At 35.2% G+C, this 24,962-nt stretch overlaps 1 protein-coding gene across 1 annotated transcript; it reads left to right on the forward strand.

The window, feature by feature from the left end:
- Nucleotides 1–39: 39 nt before the first annotated feature.
- LOC118279188 (uncharacterized) lies at nt 40–20,652 on the forward strand. Its single transcript, XM_035598746.2, has 13 exons — nt 40–224; nt 2,110–2,246; nt 4,550–4,693; nt 10,548–10,640; nt 11,078–11,186; nt 13,053–13,166; nt 13,622–13,798; nt 14,694–14,789; nt 15,516–15,647; nt 16,255–16,333; nt 16,657–16,844; nt 17,859–17,995; nt 18,513–20,652. Exons 2-13 carry the CDS (start codon nt 2,110–2,112, stop codon nt 18,526–18,528), a joined length of 1,422 nt encoding a protein of 473 aa, XP_035454639.2. The 5' UTR covers nt 40–224; the 3' UTR covers nt 18,529–20,652.
- Nucleotides 20,653–24,962: the final 4,310 nt, after the last annotated feature.

Consider the following 24,962-nt stretch of genomic DNA (forward strand, 5'->3'; position numbering starts at 1 on the left):
TGTGGTAATCCGAACGTCTTAAATATTCGACTTTTCTGATTTTCTGTCAGTTCATTTGTAAACGTTAATTTGCGCGATATTACAAGTTACAATGGACGTGTAAACGAAAAATAACGTCTCGACTTTCTCTTAATTGTAATTTAACTGTTACAAACGACAACATACGCGCAACGGAGCAGGGAAAATAGTGTTAAGCTTGATACTAAACTTGTGAAAAATACAAGGTAAGTAAATCCAGTATTGATAAATGACCTTTCTTTGTACTCATGTAATCGTCGCAGTTTTCTAAAATTATATTTCTGCATTGACTTTCTTGTGTGAAATTGCAAATTTGATGTGTATTGAGTCGTCTCGACTGCAGATAACGGTTTGCTTGTGTTTCTGACGTTGTATTTACTGTTTTTATGTTAACCCACTTTCACAAAAAAAACACAGCTGTTAAGTCGTCACGCCTAAATATTTAACAGCTGAGCTTGTGTGTCATCAAATACAAACATCGCTCCTTGAATATTATGTACAAAATACAGTAATATTCAAGTAATTAATATTTATATTAAATTCTATTAATATTATGTTGAAGGTAAATTTAAAAAATCAATAATTTTTCTCACTATTTTCCTGTCTTGTATCTTGCCAGTAGTCAGTAAGTACCTATTTTAAAATACAATTATAATTATTCTATTTATTGAAAAATTACTGGGTATTAAATTTAAATATTTATTCTTAACTTTTTCTTATTATGTTGAGTAACTGATTCTTATTGGATCATAAGAATTTAAATAAATTTTCTTTAAAAAAATAAAATTATAAAAATGTTATGTCACACATTCTTACTGGTGAAGAAATAATAATATTTTTATATATTATTAACAACATTATTTAAATTAAGTATTTATTATTCAAATAAGAAAAAGAAAAAAATACCTATAGCTATCTACATAAACATATGGTAGCTTTTCAGTACATCTTTCCATACAGCCTTTTAACTTATTGCAAGTACTAGCCTATTATAGAAACTGATTCAAACAGGATGCCATTTATTTATGAGCTGGCAAAAAAAAGAAAATGTCAGCAGTCTGCACCATTACTTAAAAATTCAAATGCCTTTGCTATGACTTACTGAGTATTATGAGCAAACCAATTTGTGCTGACTGAAAATAATTATATTTCCACTCAATATTATTATATGAGCACTTGTCTTTTTAGTGTGATTTTGCCAGCAAGACATCTTTTCTAATTATGTTGGTTAATATTTTTAAAGTAATCATCAGTTCATGCTTCTTGCCATGTCTGGGTTGGCACGCAACATGTATTAGGTCGATTCCCGCAAAGAGCAGCTCTCTGTGATCCACAAATTGTTGTTACGGGTCTGGGTATAATGTGTATGTGAAATTCTGTTTTTAAATGCATGACACAGGAGAAAATACTAGTGTGTGGCACTGTTTAAAAAAACTAAATATATTTGAACTACTTAAGTTAATTTATTGCCATATTGCATCTCAAAACCAAATCATATCATAGTTTAAAATATGTTACTAACTAAACTATGTATTAGTTACTAAGTTTGTCAAACGTTATAAAAGCTTATCTGGTTAAAACATCTTATCGTAATATTTCCATGGAAACATGGTACATTAAAAGAATGATTACTTTGTTGCATGTAACTTACATGGAATTTTGAAATTACATAAAGGTGCTTTGAAATGGAAATCATTTATCTACAACTAGCAGCAACTAACCGGAAACTTCATACTGCCTCAATAATTTTTTCTAACCTTTTAGACCTTCCTGGACCAATATTTGCTAAATCGGTCCATCGTTCATCGGCTGTTCTTGAGTTTTAGCGAGACTAACAAATAGCAATAGATTTTTACATATAAATACATTATTACATTACAAATAAATATGTGGCCACGCTATTGGCAACTTTGTAATTGATTTTAAAACCATTAAATATAGTTCACAAGATCCTACCCCAATAAGTTTCATATTGGCCACTTAAAAGCGACCTGCTTCCAATGTCTTTCTAATTGGATTTCATACACCTGCACCTACATTATTGTAGTTTGGAAAAACAACCCTTATTACAAGGTTTCCCATTGTCCTCAGATGTCACATACGTGGAGCACGATACCGCTTCTTCCTCTGAGGTGCATACTGGAACACCTCAGCACGGAGGATGCGTTAGCAGCGATGTCAGTCTGTCGACACTGGCGGGACGCTATACATGTCTATGAGGGGCACAAGTAAGTGGATTATCTATACTTACTAATATTATAAAGCTGAAGAGTTTGTTTGTTTTTTTGTTTGAACGCGCTAATCTCCAGAACTACTGGTCTGATTTGAATAAGGGTTTGGGTTGGATATCGCATTTATCAAGGAAGGTTATAGGCTATAAAACATCACGCTACGATTAAAAGGAACCGAGCAGAGCGGGTGAAACCGCGATGAAGTAGCTATCTTTGTATAATAACAGTAATTTTTATATGTAATAGGTGACAAACGAGCACTCGGTTCACCTGATGGTAAGCGATCTGCGCCGCCCATGGACACCTAGTTATAAGCAATTGTATTGAGTTGTGCAACTCAAATAGTTACCGTTATTTGTAGGACTAATCTTCTTTTTAATCTTGGAGAGTCATCTTTTGGTATTTGGTATAAATGAGCTAGTTCGACCGGAGTGGTACTACACAACGCTTGCATTGTGTTTTGCTGTTTCAGTGTGGTTATTGAAGGTGATTAAAGGCCTTATTCCCCCCTTCGCACCTGCGAACCCACCCCTTTAGGTCGGCAACGCACTTGTAACTCCTGTGCTATTTAGGGTGTAGACGGGCGGCAACGGCAGCCATAAGGTGACCCCTATATTTGCTGTCCTATAAAAAGAAATATGGCACATGATGACATGACAACAAGTGCAACAAATAGCTACTGTCTAACAATAACCTCTATATTTAACATTACCTATTACATATTTGCACTATTAGCAAATAACTATTGTTCCATACATTGTCATTTGTAACACCACACCGCACATAAGAGTAGGTACAGCTCTTATGTTTGTGTATCTACAAGCCAATCATATTTAATGAGACAATTGCTGTGGTGATTGAGCAATTGACTGTTTATGAATTCGTAGAACACAATCTCAAATGTTAACATAATAGTGTGACACTCTTTAATGCCTCAAGAGGTAGGCAGAGGTGTATTTATATAATGTAGCACCAATTTTTGCCCAGTTGTGTTATGGAGTCGCAATGTCAATATCCTATGCAACGGTGAGCTTTTTATCCGGAGCTGCGGACTATCTAGCGGGTTTACCGGGGCTCCGGCTCGAAAAGCAGGGGTAGGAACGGGGCGATTTTAGTCAGTAAGAGTCTGACACTTCCTCTCGCCTCGCTCAAGACGAGAGAAGCCATTGGATGATTTTTCCCCTTAAAAAAAAATTACAAACTTTTCTCCACTTCTGTTATGAGTCGCAATGTCAATATCCTACGCATAGGTGAGCTTATTGGCTTACTTTGGACACAATTTTAGACTGTGATACAACACCCAAATACTTTAAAAAAAGGGACACGATAATGCTTAGTTCGACATGAAAATTGAATCTGAAAACCCTTACTCGGTAGTCTCTGTTTTAAAAAAATGTATGACGTAAACCGTACCCTTAGTATGAATTCTTAATATAAACGAGATACGCTACTTAATATAAACAAGAGTGCGTTCAGTGCTCTGATTGGTTTATTTGAGCCGGCCAATCAGATCATTACGATTACTTTAAACGTAAAGCAAATTCGTACTAAGTTTGTTGGTGTTACTTTATTGTACATTATCCGTCTACAACTTAGTTGAATAAAACCAACTACAACTAAAGTTACATACAGTCTTTCTTTGAATAAAAAAATCGATCGCACCACATAAATCTTTTACTTCGACAACCGTACCGCAGGAAGACCTTGAGCTCACCTGTCGCAGTGACGGCCATACAAAGCAATCGCTCTACTTCTTACCAATATTATGTATAGGTATGTTAGGTATGTAACTGTGAAAGTTTGTGAAGCTAATGCATAGGTATTTATTTATGGCAATAGACTCACTCCCTAGTATTCATTATACGCGACTCGTAATATCACTAGTGAAAAGGGGATGTACAATGTATGTGTGCCATTATTTACACCCCTACCTGCCACTATGCGGATAAAAGGCGTAAATTTATAAAACAAAGTGTGTTCGTGTGAATGTAAGTTTGTTACGTATTCTTTTACGCAAAAGCCACTGAACAGATCTGAATAAAACTTAGCACAAGTCTGGAATAAATAAATAGACTGCTTCCAAGAGGCCTAAACTATAAGGCTGATAAATGCACTTGTCTTATAAATTTTCTGGTGTTACGAGTGTCTATGGACGTGGCGATTGGTTACCATCAGGACATCCGTCTGCTCATTTGAAAATAAAAACAGGCTACTGTTGATCCCATACACGGTTGACGTTGCTGGCTTAAGCTTAGCAAATTATCTAATTGGAAATATTAATGTAAACTTGCTCCCCACAGGGATTTACTGAAGCTGAAAGTGAAACAACTAGAGAGGTGCAAGTTCGTGACTCGCATATTCAAGAAGAACGTACGCAAACTGCACCTGTACATAGACTGCAATGAGCCAGAGATTGACAAATTCATGAACCTCGTGTTCCCACAGTGAGTATATTTACTGCTTTATTCATTTTTATACTTTGATATGTGAATAATTTCCAGCAAAATACTATGATTTAAAATACACATTAGTAACTATAGTAATTTCGCCCAGTGAGTGAGGCTATTCGTACCAAAGGACCAAACTCCTTGTCGGAGGTACGAACTTAGAATTCCTCTGATGTTGTAAAGGCGGCCCTGATAACTTACAATGTATATGTGTATGCTGGTTCGTATATGTGTATGCTGGTTCGTATCGTAATCCTGCTCCGAATGCTGGTTTGGTCCTATCCTTTTAAAAAATCTACAAACATAGTTACGAGGAACGGTTAGCTTTTTATAGCTGGTAAATATTACACGAACCGAGCTGACAAAAATAGTTAGGGAACCCTGGAGATCATCTGTGTCACACTGACCAACGCTACCGACAGCGACCCTTACAAGTTTTATTTACACAGAAAATCTTTAAATTCTTTTAAACCTATTTAGCTCGTTTTGTCGAAAGTAATAAAGAAAACAAACTTGACTTTCGCACGTTTTTTAATTGCCGTCTCACGCAATATTAGGTTCGGGACGTGACAATTAATTTAATGTCAACATTTTTCATAACTAGCTGTGTGATCATTTGATCATAATAAAAGTCACAGTAATGATAAAGAAAACTAAAAGAACACGTAGTAAATTCTCTCACATAAAGCAGAAATTAAATCTATCTGTGTACAATCGTTTGTTATGACTATCTTTTCTTTGGCTGTCTTCTTACCTTTCAATGTTTCGCTAAATGCGAAGGAATTCAATAAGAAATTGGCTAGCAGTTATTTTTTTTATTACACTAATAAACATCTATCATTTGTTATAACGTTTTGCCCAAACAGTGTAGTAATTCCTAAGTTTAGTGCATTAATAAAAACTATAAATTAGTTAGACTGCCTCGTTGGTCGAGTGGTCGCAAGTGTAACTGCCGGACAAGGGGTTTCGAGTTCCCTGGTCGGCAAAGGTTAACTGAGCTTTATTCGGTTTTTCGAAAATAATGTGCACCTCTGTTTACCCTATCGGGGATAAAAGGTGTGATATTGAATATAATGTAAATTAGTTAAATATTTAAACAATTTTTAATAAGGTACTTACACTCCATCCTTTGGCTTTTACAAACGCGTCCCTTTTTACATTGTGTGTTTACAACATTTACGCTTTGGCTTAAGTATAACATTTTCACCATTACTCAATTGAAGTGGAAATGAGTTTCCCTTCTGTATTAATTTAAGATTTGTAAGATTTTAATTAACCTTTTATAATTTATCGAATTCAAAATGTTATAAAGTTTCGATAAAACGACTCTCGTTTAGGTATCTGAAAAAAATGTTAGAAAGTAATTTCATACGCTTGTAAGTGTGGTTGCGAACCTAGATGATTTCATATTTAAATAAAATCGAACTTGACACAATATTCAAGGCTTATTCTATAAATTCTTAGTACTTTAAAAAATGTTGGTCCTTAGGTCCTTGTTGAAAATCAGTAGTCCTTTGAGTACATAATTCAGTCTGAACCTATTACGGCGACGGTATAGTTAACGTTATGGATGAGCGATCGGCTAATGTACGAGTGGCGCATTCATTTTGTAGACTACAATTGATTTCCTGTACCATACACGTGTTATAGATCTCAGTACTATAATTCACATAGGTATATACTTATACCATAGACATGTCCTACCAATAATTTACTTCGTTATGAGTATAGATGACAGCCTATTGTAAAAAATGGGATAGTCAATCTCAATCATGTCATGAAATGATTGAATACTAAACAATGCGAAATAACCTTTCGAGTCTCCCAATGTGCCCGTGACCTTAAAATGCTCTCAGTTATACAAGGTACCTGCCGGTCTTGCAATATCGATTTTAGGTCCCGTCTAGCCTATAAATAGACCTCGGTACAAGCGCACCTACGCTCCGTAAGGGTTCATTCAAAACGATAACGTAATCTCTCGGTGATTAAATAACTTTTCACGTAAATTCAATCTGGATTATAGAGTTGACATTTGACTGATTTAGACGATTGGCTTTGAAAGTTTCAAGATGGATTCAGAGTGATAAAATCTGGTGGATATTTTTGGTGTGATATAAATATCTGGTAAATTGAATATCGAAGTCGTAGGCAGTAATGGACTTATATCTGTACTCAATTTGGCAATTTTGTTTTTATCTGGAGATATAAGCTATTTTAGGTTGTTTACTAAGTATTATTATTCATGTCTACGCTAATTATAGTAAGTATTTCTATGCCGAAGCTGTTTAAAATAAAACGTTTACCTTATAAAAGCAAACATTTGTTATCGAACATTAAAGACCGAAATTGCCCAGTCATGCGAATGCCATGTATGTATATTATTATCTGACTTGAAGAAACAGCTATTCAACGCAATATTAGTAGTTACGTCTGCATACAGCGAAGACAGTCGATATCAGACTAAACTTGCATCGATTGAGACTATATTAGAACGTGTTTAATCAATACGGTTGGTCGCGTAGCGCCGTCGACGTCCAAGTGATGTAACAATGACATCGGTACGCATAGCACAATATAATGTTTACGAAACCATCTCGTAATGCATAGCACAATATAATGTTTACGAAACCATCTCGTAATGTTGATTGAAAATAAATAAACCTGTTCCATTTATTCAGTTCACTTTCTCGTGTGATCTGTCGCACGGAAGCGGATCGTAGGACCAATTACGTCGACTGAAGGACCAATTCCGAAAGTGGTTTTTGGTCTTTGTGTACTCTGTCTTTGATAATATGAAGTGACAGTCTGTACCTTCTCTTATTTGTATAGTTAATCGCAAAATGTATTTGTTTTGTTTTAATCTTTTAATTCTGCAAATAGACATTATCTTTTTGCATTTGTAAATGTGATTGCTTCGTTCCACTCCTAAAGAATATGTTTTTGTTTTCTCTATGTATACTTAGGTAATGGGTTTAAAAAACTGTTATGCTTTTATCAACCATGACATTTTAACGCAAACAAACTTTGCTTACGAATAATAAGTAGACCTTTCACATTGAACACAGGATCCATGCTTTATTGTTGTTTAATAATACAACAATACTTCGCTTGGAAGGTCGGCCCAGGGTCGAAATAAATGTACCAGGAGTTTAAGCGTCGCGCCGTTCGATATTGTGCCCGGGATTTGCGAAGCTCCTCGCGTTAATGAGAAATTTATTATTTATCGTAATGCTTGTACTGTCTGAAGAGTTGCTCTGTTCTAATTTACTGTAGCACAGTCGTATAATGAGGGATAAAGGTGTTGGGTTCACAAAGGTTACGCCTCTTGGATTTTGCGCTCCGATTCGTAACAAGAAAATACCTACTTTAGTGTCCTTCTGCGTTGTAGTTGCAGTAGAGATTAATAATACTAGGATTAAAAGTATTAAGCTATCTTTGTTGTAAAAAGGCAACCTGAAAATAATGGAATGGAATGGATGTATAATTTAATTACGCAATGAGAAGGGAAAGACTCTGCATTACTTTTTTGTAATATAATTGTAATTGCGTTAAAATTTTAATGGACAGAAAGTGAAGCTGTACTTAGACTCAAATCATGCAGCTGTTACTAAACTATGCTACGTCTAATGTATTTGTACTTTATACACTTACTGCCGTTATCAGAGTCATTTAATGGTTACTTAACCTAGTCCTTAGCAATTGTTTTCGATACAACATTGTACTTTAAATTGTTCAATCTAATAATAGTTTAAGTAATAATTAAATGACTCTGAGTGCGACATTTAATTGTGAATAATACTGCCGGTAACAAATAATTAAGTAAAGTTTAGCCTTAAGAGATCCTAAGCTACACTAGCGCCACTATAACGACGCAAAAACCCAAATTTTATCATTGAAAGTCCTTCGAAAATGTAGGTCGTCTCCACAAGCGTTTCCCTTTTAAGTAGACATTAAAATGTATCAGAGACAAACGTAATCGGTGCCTACTTAACGATACAGCGTCATAAGTAAACTTTCCAAAACTCTGCTCTGGGTCTGCATACATACATAATGTTTAAGTCGCATCAAACTGTTATTTGGAAGTTCTTTTAAACGGCAAATATCCAAGAGCAACTGAGTCAATATCGGTAACCTATTTATTGGTCTCAATCCAAAAGCTAGGTTATGATCGATTTTCTACATCTAGTTGTTAGGAGTTTCGGCTAAAAACTTTAGACCAATCTAAAGATCCAAGAAGGTTATAGCTAGTAGAGATAGAATTTGACATACAAATTTATTGGCAGGAAATTTTACAAAGAGATTGGTTAAGGAGACTGGCCGTAAGTGGAACAAAATGGTTGGCAAGGATGTATTGAAATATAAGTAGTCAAACTTCACGCAAGTTAAAGGCGTGCCGAGGAAGCGGTTTCTTATTATTTTTCGCAGCGAATTAGTGTTTTGTAATACTGTTTTTACTGGAATTGTAGGTTTCTAATACAGTACAATTTTCTTTTGATGATCTAACCTTGGATATTTTTTTCAAATAATAATATTCAGTTAATTATCTCATTATCATTTAGCAATGAACAGCAAACAATTAGGATACAATAATCTTGAGACTGGTGTCTGTTGTAGATGAAAACTGTATTACAGATCACCAGGCCAACCCTTCGACGCAATGCATTACTTTACATAGTAAAGTAAATTGCATGTTCCAAATGTACCATTTTACCAACTAGAATTTTTCCCGATGATACTTAGGGTCCGTTACATGTTCTGTCAATCTAATCGAGATAAGGAACGAGCACTTAACAAGATAAACGGATGGCACTTTCTCGATATTCAAAGCCGTAATTGAAACAGATTAAGCATCATCCTATTTAGATGCAATTGCAACCCGGTTTGCGAGACAGGATATAAGATATTAGTGCCCATATAAAATGCTCCTATCATTGAAACGTGAATGTATTCGCTATACCCTTATTATTGATGCGAAAAGAAATTTGTACTCTACCAATTTTCTTGATATCTTGCGTTTTTTATGGGATAACGCGGCGATGGAGAAGACAGATCACCTGATGGTGGGCAATCGGTGCTACCCATGGACACTTACAACTGTTAAAAATGTTACAAAACGTGTTAAAAATGTGTTGCTGATATTTTAGGTTTTTGAGGATTAGGTTTAAAAATTGGACACACATATAGATAGGATACAAGGCACTTAATGGAAAATTTCACCCAGGCAAACCCACGAGTACAGCCAGCTCGCTATAAACGTTATACAATGTTGTGTATAGTTATGAAATATGCAAATAGCATGTTATAAAACTATGAATTAAAGATAAAGAATGCCGTTTACGTTTACCATTCAGTGCGCAGTACTTTCAATCAACAAACCGTAACTAATATTATTATTTACTTCAGAACTTGTTGTTTTAAGTGAATGTACAATTGTACATGTATGTAATGTTATGTGTTACTTTGTTAGCTGTTGTACTAGCTGTCTACGTTTTGTTAGTACTTATTTTATACTCAATAGGCACTAGCTCGCTTGGTTACAATTCTCTTTATTTATTTTTTGATTTTTCTTATAGTGGTCCTTATAGTAATTTTATTTTACCTCTGTGACTCTTAGGACCAAGAATTAGTAAACACTATTTTGCTAACTAAAGAGGTTTAATAGATTTGCTAATCACGTAATTTTAACGTAATATTGATTATCCAAAGGCAGTAATACAGTGACTTGATTACCTACTACGCGACTCTTAGGACCAAACTGTCAATATATCGTCGATAAACTACTTTATATTTTTCCTTCCTCCCAAAGTTGTTGTAGTGTTAATACTATAAATATTTATGTATTTTGTTCCAGATTTTTCGACACACTGAATCTCGAGGAGATATTATTCATTGGACCAAGCTACATGCAACTGAGTAACCATGTGCCATTTATTAAGCTGAAGGGGTAAGCGATTTATTTTTAATTTCATTGCCCTTGCTACTGATTGTGTACCTAGTGTTATTAATTCCAATATTCCCAATATTAGGCATCGGTTGAGTAAATTGCTAGTTTATTGGCCGATTCCGGATCTGATTTTGAAAAGTTAATGGTTTTTGGGTACACTTTGAAACGACCTAGATTCACTGACAGTCAGACTGATATACAATTCAATTTTGTATTTCCAAAGTGCCTAACTAAGGATTAATTGAAATAAGTGCTTTGATTTTGACCAAGTAAAAAGGGAAGCCAAAATAAATTTACGATAAATTTTAGCTTTCTATTCGCCCTTCTCTTGACTATATTTTTTTTATTACATTTGCCATTTATAAATAGATTTCCTTATATTATACTGATTGCTTGTTTGTTGCAAATTAACTTATTTTCTATTTAAATTCCACCAGCCGGGTACCAATCGAGAGCCTGGTGTACAAGAACATTCAGACCCTGAAGAAGCTGGGCTTCATGGGATGCGGGATGGCTGCGATGAAGAATGAAAACGAGAGATACTGCGTATGTATTATTATATTACTATTTTTCTTTTCCTTATTCTCGGCTCGGCTTCTGGGCTGGTTTCGAGAGTCAGTACGGACCAAAGCCAAGTGCTAACTCATGTGGATGTGACAATTTTGGGTGTGGGTGGGCGAAACATTATCTGTTTGGCTTAGAAAGCTTTCTGACTATATAGCATGTATTTAAGTCTTTGACTGCCAATAGAAAACTGTTGAAGGCAAATCCTCCGCTAATGTCGGTCACCTGGTGTCCCCCATGGCGTTTAACGTGTTAAAGTACCTTTGTATTCATAGAGATAAACCATTATTCGCGATTTGCTCTCATAAATATTTGAGGAAGTTACTCGATTAGTTTCAGCTGAAGATTTTTGGCCCTGGCGTGGCTTGAAACTTATTAAGTATTCTTGTCGAACAGTAACGTAGCAAGCAGTTTATAACCCTATTGAATTGAATTAGCTTTGCTACAGAAATGAGTACTAACCTATTATTTAAATATACGGCGAAAGATTATTAATTTTAAGACGAAAATTAATTGATATTTAATAAAATTAGGCCATTATTCGTAGTATACCAATACAATAACAAATGACGTTCAAAATGCAACCTTTCTCATTAGTAACAAGGTGCAAAATCAAAGGTCAGGTGCGTTAAGGAAGCGCTTTCTTCCTTTTGCGTCAGACGGCTGCCATTTAAAGGTTGAACCTTTGCGATCAATGCCACACAAACTTGTTCTGTTAGTACCAGGTATTAAGGTTAACCTTTCACTGCATTCATCCTAAATGTGTTCCTAAGTAACCACTTAGACATTTAGTAGACTTAAGAATTAGCTGGTAGGATTTCGAGGATTATTAAAAGAATTCTTAACGCCCATTTGTCCTGGTAATTGGACTATGAGTGATGGGGTCTTATTACCAAATCTTAGGGGCGCTTTGCCACCAGATGTAATTGATATAAGAAACATAGCTTTGTTGAGTTCGTTTCCACCAATTTTAAGCTATGTGTAATGTGTATCAATGACAATTATTTCTGGAAGCCAAACGCATCCATAGCAACGTAGGATAGCACATTTCAGGTGGAAAAGCACCCTAAGTCATGCAAAATATTATTGGATATTTGAAAATTAATTCAGACATCAGCGATGTCTTGTAATCTGATCAATAGAGGCATAGTATTTAATATGTACAGTTACCCCACCTCGCCGGACGTTAAAAGACACCCCCATTAGCCCTTAGTTCTAGAAATAACCATGAGTAACGAAACAATAGCTCCAATAGCAACCTCTACATACTACAGAACACTGAAAGGTCTTGAAAATAACCTTTTATCCTAGCTGACTTAATATCAAGTTACCTAATGTAGGTGGTAGGTGTAATATCTCTTTTATACCTTTGTTCTCCTATCACACGTTATGACGTCATACGCTAGTTCTTATTATGTTATTCCAAACATAATCTGTCCATCGTTGCTTTGTTATCTTCTCTTTCATTATCACTATAACGGATTTTTAAAAAGGAACTTCTGAGTTAATTATAAGTTCTTTAAAGTATGCTAGTTCCTCTAGTGTGGAGCATGCAAACGTTGTCCCACTATAAGATTTTCTCCTGTATCGTGGTTGCGTTTACAAATATACAACTTTACATGCACATAATATCCAGACTCGAAGCAACAATTTGTCGATCACACAAAGAGTTGCTCTGTGCTGTGTGAATCGAAACCGCTACATGTTGCACCAAACGTGGAGTCAATAATTAGGTTTTTTAACGTTAATGAATACGAGTCCCGGTGTAACTTGAAACTAATAGAACCTTCCTTCAAAAGTTGACGTGTCCCGTATATTTGAATTAATGTAATTGTATTATTCTTCTAGAACAAGCAAGTGGAGTACTACTCCCGGCCGCTGAAGTTCAACACTGTGCTCGCCATGGCAGACACCATCCTCAGCAGCACCAACCAACATCTGATGCGGTACTCTACTATCACTGTGAGTATAACCAAGCATTTTTTAAGGGCAAACTCGTCAAGTGACTTCTTCCAACTCAGGTGAGGCGTGAAGTAGTGTCAGACGCAACTGTGCTAATTTGAATGAAGTGTAAAGTTTGTGAAGTTAGACCATGTAATTACGGACCATAATCTAAAATCCTCCATACAAGCAACGACAAAATAGTAGTGCAATTAACTCCGTGCTATTACTGAGAAATTCTTGAAAAACTGAAAAAAGCCCAGCAATACTTTGCTCGACCCGGGAATCAAACCCGAAACAGCCTTGCTCGGGCAGTCGCACTTGCGACCACACGACCAACGAGGCAATGACAATAATCTTAATCCAAAGATTTTAGGATGAGATAGTAGCGTCGTTCTTAGGATTAAAGTCAAATAATGGTGTGTCTTGGAAAGTTAAAACAATTTATTTATACCTCTCTACTTACTTTATTACAGCACATAATAGTGGATTACGAGCAACTGAGCACGTCGTCCCTGGTCACATTGTCCCAGCTGAAGAGCTTCCGCTACCTGACGCTGAACATCACGAACAAGAAGCCGGCGCTGCAGCGCATCGACTGGGAGACCATGCACGACTTCTACAAGTACGCGCTCCGCGTCACCGTTAATATTGTAAGTTATATAGTACTACTACTATCTATTGTTACCTATCTTCCGCTACCTGACGCTGAACATCACGAACAAGAAGCCGGCGCTGCAGCGCATCGACTGGGAGACCATGCACGACTTCTACAAGTACGCGCTCCGCGTCACCGTTAATATTGTAAGTTATATAGTACTACTACTATCTATTGTTACCTATCTTCCGCTACCTGACGCTGAACATCACGAACAAGAAGCCGGCGCTGCAGCGCATCGACTGGGAGACCATGCACGACTTCTACAAGTACGCGCTGCGAGTCACCGTTAATATTGTAAGTGATATAGCTGTACTATACTCTAGCTACGAGCTTACTTATAGACTGTTTAGACTCTAAACAGTCTATAAGTAAGTTCATAGCTGTCAAAATAACCTACAGTATTGGTTGGTTTATTCGAGCTGGCCAATCAGAGCGCCGAATACACTCTTGTTTCGATTACTTTAAACGTAAAGTATGCTCGTACTAAGGCTACAGATTACAGATTATAAAGCCAAACATGATATATCATTTAGTTCATTCAATATTCGTTTTTTAGTTATACCTTATACGAAAGCAACGTGGAGCTTGTGTTGCGACTCAAGAGTATGGAACATCATATAGTTGCAATGTCAATGTAGATCGATCGGAATTGTATTCACTCATAAGTCCTCTGATAGTATGCAATCAAGCTCACTCGTTCCGAATGAGGAAACACTAAACAAGTACAGTTTCACGGATTTCCTGCGAGGCCGAGGTATCACTTTGGTCACGTCAACCCATTCGTATCGAAACAGGACTCTTCTAAATTTTAAATGATTGAAACAGTTACTTTTATATGACAAAATGGTTGTAGATAAAATAATGTATGTTATATGGTATTGTTTCAGATCGCCGTGCCATACAGGAGGTTCGAAGACATCATGCAGAATGTCCTAGTCGAGGGTCTCCGCCTTATATCGCTCAAAGTCATGTTCTGCAAGTCTGTGAGTACCTTCCTACATACATTTCATACATATTTCGATAACTATTTAACTTAATAGAGACTTATTCCATAAAAATACTAAAATATTAGTCTTCATCATCAGCCGTAAGACGTTCACTTCTGAACAAGGGCCTCCCCTTGAAGGGGCGGAGAGTTACTATAATCCCCACGCTTGGCAGGCGGCTTGGTATTCCCAGTTAAGTCACCGATGTATTTCAGAGAATGCTGTCCATCCTTCGGCAGCTGGTCCCAATTTTAGGACGTACTAGGAGTAAAAATATAATATGTATAATAATAGATACTAGTGGTCGCCTAGTGGTCGAAATTCAACCATATACGATTTAATTTACAATACCACTTAACATACGTTCAAGGATAATTTTTATTTAACTCAAACTCAAACAAACTCTTTTATAAAACTCTTTTCAAATGAGACGTGAGAATACCATCGCAATGTCTATCGATTTTGACGTTTTGTCAAATACGATCAGATACTATGCATGTGTGTGTAATGTTTTATTTATTGATTTAATGTACTTTATAAGCATTATTTTTTAAAAATATTAGCGTTCTGTACTTCTCCTACACATAAACTATAAGTGTACCAAATTTTATGCTCCTACGTCCGCGCAATTTTCGTAAAAAGCGGTCCAAAGTTTTTGCATCACGTATTAATATATAGATTATTATTGACAAGTAAATAAACAAAGTATACAATGTGTTCCAGCTGTACACGCCCCTACTGTCGCACATATCGCGCCTGTACCAGAGCACGCTGCAGGAAGTCATCTGGGCAGACTGTCCCTACGACTCGTCAGACCCGTACCATCGCGTCGTCAGGCCAATGCGACAGGCACAGGTATATCTACCAAAAATATTTTTAACACATTAAACGCCGTGGTGTTCTCCGGTAAACGACGTTAGCGGAGGATTTGCCTTCAACAGTTTTCTATTGGCAGTCAAAGACTTATGATAAGCCCGCCAGAACCTCCATAAACTGATGAAGGTATGTTCCACAACATTTTGTCCCAACCGAATGGTGACAAGGCAAAAGCTTTACATACGCTATGCGTAAGGCAAAAGCTTGACATACGCTATGCGTAAGGCAAAAGCTTGACATACGCTATGCGTAAAGGCCCCTTTAAATAAATAAAGAGGAAAAAAGAAACCTCGATAAAACCGCTGCAACTCGATCTAAATACAACAATGAAAAAACCAAAACATTGAAGTCTTACGCGTCTCAGGGACATGTACCATGTTCTTAGATCCCGCAACAAGAAAAGATGCCATTCACTTCTTATTACATGCAACATAAACTGTTAAAACAGTGGTTGATATTATAAATGATGGTGGTTCGAGGTTTAAAAAGCGTGACATTGTGTTATAAAATGAAGTTGTTACTGATACTTACTATCTTAGAAATCGCTTAGAAATCAATACTGAATATCAATCAATATATTCCCCAGCCGGACACGTACGCGCACGTGAACCCGTTCGTACTCCTGTGTTGGCAGTGCATGCATCTACAGCGCCTCGCTATACATGGTAATTATACGGTAGATTAATTTTTAAACTGTAGAGTTTTGGAGTGATAATACGATAAGTCTATCTAACGTCAATTGATAATAAATGAATAAAATGGAAATAATGAAAAGAATGAGAAGAATTCTTCGTAAAAGAAAACATTATTGTGCCTAATACATTTTTAAGAATGCTGAATCCAATTTTGTATAAACGTGCCTTTTGCTAAGCACTAAGCAATTTATTTATAATTAAGAGTTCCGCTTAGGCTCGAAAGTATTCGTAATGACACGAGTGTTCCATATGAAATTATTTTCTAATATTATTAAATTTTCTGGTTTCAATAGGTTACTGGGTATGGCAATACGACTTGCTCGGTTTCGTGCGCCTACGCAAAGGGTTGATGCAGTTGGAGATATCGGCCATATACCACAAGCAGGACCGGTTCCACAACATGCTACAGTTGAGCGAGGAGGGCGCTATTCGAGTCCTGTGCGGGGACCAACCGCCGCCTGTCGACCCGGAGTATGTACAGGTTAGTTTCTGTTGAATTCATTGGTACTTTTATGTAAACGTCTTTGATTGGGATTTTGCTCAATAGAACCGAATAAGGTAAATATACGATGAACTTTCAAGTAAAGGAAACTGGACATGTGGACATGTAATTCGCGATTTATTACTTTTACTTTTTGATTTGTGGTGATGGTAGTGTACATATTGTACACATATTCTTTACACGAGTGAAGTGAGGGGAAGTTACTAAAAGACTACACATTAGACAGAGACCTAGACAGCGGCATTCTTTGATAAATTTCCACTTAGGTAGACGGGCTCGGTAGTCTGTCACGACCTGTTGATGCAATAATCTGATGTGATTATAAAAAGGCCCCAATAAGGTTTAATGAATTTTAATCTCATAAGAACAGTACATAAGTTCACTTATAATGCGATACACAGAATTGCTTGTATCTAAGTAATACATAACCTCTAGCGCGTTGACAGATGACAGAAGTCGCACATGAACTATCGACGAGCAAATCAACGGATGACATCATAAATATCCTGCATCGCACATGTGAAGTTTACATACGAATTAATAAGGATAGAAAATCCTAACGAACAACAGTCCGCCAGGCATGATCACCTCGTCTGGTCGGAGGATCCTTTTTCTTAGGGAACTTTACTCTCTGTTCCCTAAAATTTCAATCTGTTGTGATGTTAATCATATAAATTGGTTGAAACATCGAATATTCGATACCTACCTTGCCACTAAGAAAAGTATTCTTTCTGACGTATGCGTTCACGTAAGTATGCCGCGAATACAGAAACCGTGAATACTGGAATGGTAATTTGTATGGAGTTATAGGGGATAGCGTTTACTAGTTTCGAGTCTCAGTAGGCTGCGCGTCCTGCGACTACGGACGCTGCTCATGATGAACAGTCCCTCTGTGACTCAAAACTACTAGAGCTTTTCTCCATAAATTGACGTGAATAAACACTGATTTTAAAAATAATTAGTTATTATAAAAATAATTAATTTTATCTGCAGGAGGTGAACGAGTACACGGACTTCAAATGGCGCCCGACCCCGTGGTCGTCCCTGCACCCGGGGCTCCGCGCCCGCGCCACCATGCAACAACGCATCGACTACGTCGTCAGCGAGGCACGCGTGCCCTGCGGAGTGCAGTTCGTACCTTTTTAATATCATTTGTTTGTTAGGATAACTGTGTAAGTCGTATTACATGGGACTTGTAACACAAATGGTTAAAAGTGGATGTACATTGTATAGTGGTATTACGCGCCGTCATGTGCACTTCTGCCTACGCGTGACGTGTAAGTCGTAGATAATTCAATGTATGTATTACAAGATCACTGTTCCCTACTCAAGTAAATGTTCGACGGTCATATTTAGAGAGAAATCATGAGCTCCGGTCGTGTTTTGAAACTTGTCGAGCATAACAAATGTATTATTCAGAACGTGCGACTTTTGAAAGTTATAAATTGTTTTTATAAACAGGGGAACCACTCTCAAAAGTTAATGCATGAACCTCTATTTTTAACTTCTATTATTAAGAGACTAAAACGTTCTCTAAGTTTGAATAATACTATGCTAGAAACCATTGCAAAATCGGACATAGTGTGAAATAAATACATTCGTACATACATAAAGCATTTGATTAATATTTTTTTTTTAATATTCCAGAACGTATACAAACTGAACGAAGAAAGAACTGCACTAGCAACAACGGAAGACTCATTGCAGCTAAGTATTAAAATTTCGATACAACACCTTGTGATAAACGGAGTAAAGTCGAAATTACGGTGAACCGAGGGTATTGGATTAGTCTAAGTTGGATTACCTTAACAGGAAAACCTTTAGTTTTTAATTTATGACTGATATTCCGAGCATTTCCTTACGTACCTATTGTGACTAATTATGTGTTCTCATTATAAATATATATATTTTTAAATGACTCGAAAACTAATCCAATTTAGATGAATCCTTAAATGTTTGATAGGAAAATATACAACCTCTATAAAGGGTTGTTTTCAATACTACCTACATAGGACTAGACGACAAAATAACATATGTTCTAGTACATTCTACACTATGTTCTTAGTATTGAAAACAGCGAATGATATTTAGATTAAATTGGTATGGGCGATGTTTCAAATCAAGCTCAATATACATTATTTAACATAATACTCTTAATTTAAACACTCAATAACTCTTTTTCTTTACCTTTCAAATCGTGCCACAGACTTAGTAAATAATAGAGAGTACATGTTAAATAATGATATTGTAGCTCTATCTAATCGTTTCTTATATCTTTAAATAATATACCCGTAGTGTTAGGTAAAATATAAAAAGTATAAAAAAAATGTTTTTTCTGCTCTATTAAGTATAATGATTATTATTAAATAAATAAATAAATGTGGAAATTTTAATTCAAATTTGGAGCCGAGAATCAGAAATGGATGGCCTAAAATAATTCGAAATATATTATAATAATTATCTGTGTTTGACTAAATGTCGATATTATTTTGTAGGTGTTATTAATTATTAAATGTTTTATTAAAATATTAATATTATTATATTGATCGCGTAATATCTGTTACCAAAATGCAAGCGATCTGATTGACACTGCTATCAGTACTTTTCAAAATATTTGGGTAAATGTTGAATTCAAGCTAAAATGTGCTCTCTGATTAGCAACTATAGAGCTCATTTTCGTATTATCTATCTGCTAGGGCGTAGAAAAATCAGTGGTAACATTCCAAATGACAAATTCAACCTTAAAGGAATTTTATTAAGGTGTACTTTACTGTGTCACGTTTATTCAGCTCATCAAAATGCTCTCTAGAAACATAATCTAATAAAGACCAATACAAAAACAAAAGTACTGATATCAGAATTAAAATATTTTTAAAAATACATACATACAAACAAAAAATTATTAAAAAAAACAGTATAAAATATGTAACTGTGAAAGTTCCTGATACAATTTTTTTATCAAAACAAAACCTACTTAATATACATGGTGATATTTAAATCAATTTTTCAAAACCACGAGGGTGTATTTAGACGTGTTTCGTTAATAGGACACGCTGTATATAAACGCTAAGCGTAGATTCCTCTTTAATAAGTATTAAATGAAAACAATATTTCTCTTTGAATTGTGGACTTATACAACCTGTGTATAAAACCTTATTTTTTAATTTTCATATTTTGTGACATACAGGATTTTATTCTAGAACAGTAGGTACCCTTAGTACGAGTTTGTATTACGTATCGGCGCTCTGATTGGCCGTCTCGAATAAACCAACCAATTAGAGAGCCGAACGCGCTTTTGTATCCATTACTTCAAACTTAGCGCGCCAAACGTGCTCTCCTTTACATTTTCGTTTAGTGTAAAGAAAACTCGTACTAAGGGTACACATCTCCTTTATAATTACACTCAGGTACAACTAGTATTGTATAAATTAATTCTTTTCAATTTTCCTAGACAATTTTTTCAACCCAAATACTTAACTATAACTGCCCAAAAAGAGAAAAATATAAAGAAGTATTCATATATACACAGGTTGTATACGCTCACATTATTTAAAATAAAAATATATTAATCATTACTAAGTAAATAAAAAAATGAAACAATTTCTATGATCGTGTAAGGATAAAATGAACAGACAAAGTTTATACCAAATTTCTAATCAGATATCGTAATCATATTTTTAAGACTTTTCTTTCCTTTGTTATAGTGTTTTATTCAAGACGTTTTGCCGGTATCAACGTGCTTAATTTTATTACGGCTAATGACGGACAGACAAGAAATAAAACTATTTCTAAAAAAGGGTACCGCCTTCAATAGTTTATGTGTGAATCTAATTTTTTTAAGTCGGTAATATACTTAAAACCTACTTTTAAATCTGAAAAGTATCATCCTTAAAACCACATCAAAAACGGTTCAGCCAAACGCGAGATTATCGCGCACAAACATACAGACATACATACAGGTCAAACTGAGAACTTACTTATTTGTCGGTTAAAAACTTACACCTTATAATAGTATGTTTGCGGGCGTAAAAAAGTGTATTGTATTACTCGACTAGTTTCGAACTGCAACAGGGGCTCATAACTATAAACAGGGTACGTCACAACCCACTTCGCGCAGTCTAATTGGGCTTACCATATTTTTGCTCACCAGATCGCGGTAGTGTGAACCTCTCGTTCTGTTTTCAATAGAGCAATTAGCTAATGTCACACCATTGTACGATCAATATTTGACAGCTTCTGTGATTGGACAAAAATACCTCTTGCTGCATTTGGACTATCTGGTGAATAAGAAAACGGTAGCTCCCATTAGTAGCTGCATCTGGGTCAAAAAAGCATGTTCGTTAAATAAGAAGCACGCTCATAAAATTTGTATTGGTTAGATTTCCCTTAGTATGACTTTGCTTTCGCGTTCGGCGCTCTGATTGGTTGGTTTATTCGAGCCGGCCAATCAGGGCGCCGAACACGCTTTCGTTTCAATTACTTTAAACGTAAAGCAAACTCGTACTAAGGGTACTGTTTAACAATAGGCTCCACAGCAAGAGCAATAGCTATGCTGTTGCAGTTCAAAACAACATATCTTTGAATAAATAATATGTCTTCAAAGTCAAAGTAAAAATTACTTATTTCAAATATACCGAGGAAGCACTTTTGAACATCAAATTCACATTCACTTAAATTAATAGAAATCAAATAAAATCTTTTTTAACCAAAAACTTGAACGCAAATCTACTTAAACATAATAGGGCCAGCAAACAGCTAAACCGGTAAAGAATAACTTTCAGATTAATAAATATGAACCTTACATTCAATATAATATGAGTCAATTCAGATCTAGTCTACGGCAAAACGTCTTGTATGAAACACGATAACTAGCACCCCCACCTTGCCTAAAACAAAACAATATAACTAATCAAATGATTCGATAAATACTTGCTTTAATTTGTTATCTTAGTATATAGAACTGTTATTATATAGGAACATAGAGAAAGGCCGAATGATATGTTTACTGGCAACATCTCTCAATATCGCGAATTTATCATGTAGTTGTAATAATTGCAATGTTAGAAGAAAAAGTTTTTTATTATAACAACCCCCTTGATGTAATCAAACCTGCTTACTCACATTTATATTGTTAGAAAGATTTTTATATAATATTTAATTGACATTCCTAGTTATTGTTGCAACGTATTGCAATTTTGCGCGCTCATGTTATTATTTAACGAGTTAAAGAGACAATACTGATGAAACTATAAGTATTATTAACGAGCAGGTTTTATTACATCATGGCTACACGCCAGAAGAAAAGTCGCCGAGTAACATCGCACAAAGTAACATCAAGCGACGTAGAGTAACATAGATCAAGTCAAACGTTACTTTTGGTGTGAATTAAAAACATAGAATGAAAAATAAGAAATGTTTAAACATCTATCTAGTCATGGGACCCGTAGCGATTGTAAATATAGTACCAGTTATACTGTCGGGTTCACGAACATTGCACAAAATATAACGAAGTATTACAAATACATCATTTATATCAACTTAAAGCTTTAAGCGAACGATCGCGATACTGTATCAAATACAGTGAATTTTTATAAATAACAAGTGCCACTGCTACTGTGAAATGTAAACAAGAAAGACAAACGAATATAGGATGTATTTTGTTAGGAAATGTAGGCAGACTATGGACAATCCAGCTAGTTTAGTTTAATACAAATATTTAAAACTTTGACGGAAATCGCTTTGATGAAAACTGTTTTACAATTAAGAGGAACGATTCGACGAACGAATGAACATTCGATGATATAAGTAATGCTTTCGACTTGCCAGATGTAACAAACGAAAATAGACTTTATTTCTTGGGGATTAAGGAGCCCAGGTTTACAGAAACCACGAATGAACACGATAGTCCGTCCCCAATACATGCATTTTGAATATATAGACTGAACAACTTGATCCATACGCAAAGGATTGCAACTAATCGAAATTATCCTATTCTACTAACAGCTGCCGTATTAAAAAAAACGTTTAATTTAGTGTTTATATTGTACTACGCCCTTCTGCTAGCCTGATTACTTCTCACCTAGTTTAAATTATATATTAGTTCTAATAAATATTTCACTTTATAGTCAGGCTTTCAGAAAAGGTATAAACAAGTATCATCTTAAGTCTCATCATGATTAATAAAAACTATTGACAGAATATATACGATAGTCACGCACAATCTTCGTGATATAACGACGAACAAAAAGACAAACTCACATAATATGCCTTTATAGAATAACACGATACAACTTTATAACATTCGAAATTCCAAAATGTTTTCAATTTTAGATTATATATTGTTAGCATAGGGTGCAATCTTGTTTGATTGGGATATTGTTCATATCTGCAAATATTGGTACTGATTTACTCCAAAAGCTCTCTAAACTGATTTTGCGATTTGATATCTAAAATCAAAGGAAATAAAGCGCATTTTCCTACGGTATCCCAATGAGACAAGACCATAGGCCAACGTAAGAGGCCAATAAAATTATTGCTTCAAATAGTATGTAGTACTAAGTACTCTTTAACTTAGAGCACGATAAAACTATATATGTATATGTATATTTAAAACGAAATGAAACGTGTTTAAATAATTTCCTTCAAATATTTTTATGACATTTATAAAAAAAAGTTCGAATGTGTGAACATATATTTTGTAAGGCAACGAAGAGACTTACCAACATACATTCCCTGAGACTGAGACATGCATAGAAGAGGCTAAGATCATTATAACAACGTTATAAATATTAAAAACAAAATAATATTAAGATATCTGTTCGTATGGGCAAGAGATATTGTATTGGTTGTTCAGTATTGAGCTGCGGGCGTCATGTCTTTTCCTTGGTCTCCTATTCTATTTACTTAATAACCAATGGATACTCCTATATGCTCAACGGGTTGAAAAACTACTTAATATTTTAAACTTTAATCCCATTGTACTATGACTCAATATCCAGTGTCAGCGACTAGTGATTCAGTATTAAAATTAACCAAAGGAAAAGACTCATTTCGGTTGTGTGAACATAAAATGGCGTTGTGAAACAACGAATATATTTTACCAAATAGTAACTCTTGTCCCTACATACAGATAATAAGAACTAATAAACAACACAATACGAGTGTTTTTATTTTATAATTGTGATAATATCTTCACTTGTGGTACTGAGAAAACAAAACGAGAATCTTATTCATTCCCGCCTCTTAGTTTATTAATATCATTATTATTTAACTCTGTCCTGTGACTTGTGATCTTGAATCATAATGGAAGGTTTGATGCATACAAATAATGGAATAATCCATACGATTTGCCTTACACGACACTTTAAAAAATACCTCTAAAGTTACTAAACAATTTTTCTACGAGTTACTGATACCGATCTGTATCTAGTATGAGTTTGTTTTATGTATAAACGAGAAAGCGTTTAGCACTCTGATTGGTTAGTTTATTCGAGCCGGCCAATCAGAACGCTGAACGCGCTCTCGTTTCGATTACTTTAAACGTAAAGCAAACTCATACTAAGGGTACTGAACAAAATAATGCTGCAATTTTGAAAGCAGAGTATCTTATGGTATGCAGTACAAAATATACATACTAGCAAACGAATATGTAGTGAATTGTGATGGATTTTAAATCCCCTTTATAAAAAAAATAACCTTCCTAACGAAATGGTAGCAAAATGTATTTACAAATAATAATAAATAATTACAGTATTTTTAATAGGACAGAGTTCAAATAGCAATTTTTATACCACCAAGACTCAAAAAGGCTGTGAAACAACTGAAGTCGGTTTGGCATCTTATGATGAACAAATATCAATTTATATAGTAGGGAATAACATTGTAACATAATTATCTATGTGGAAAGTTAGAAATTCTGATGAAACTTGCTTAAAAAAATAATAACGCCATTTTTAAAACAGCGGGTATAATTTTTCTTAAAAAATATAAGCTAAATCGTCTCTTAAAAATGTTCTATTCGAATCAGAATTTGTGACTTTTCGTGTAAAGAGCGTAGTGCGATTTCTTCAATGACTTAAGAACTAACGTTTAAGAAAT

Source organism: Spodoptera frugiperda, chromosome 14 (genome assembly GCF_023101765.2).
Source record: "Spodoptera frugiperda isolate SF20-4 chromosome 14, AGI-APGP_CSIRO_Sfru_2.0, whole genome shotgun sequence".
NCBI classification, from domain to species: domain Eukaryota; kingdom Metazoa; phylum Arthropoda; class Insecta; order Lepidoptera; family Noctuidae; genus Spodoptera; species Spodoptera frugiperda.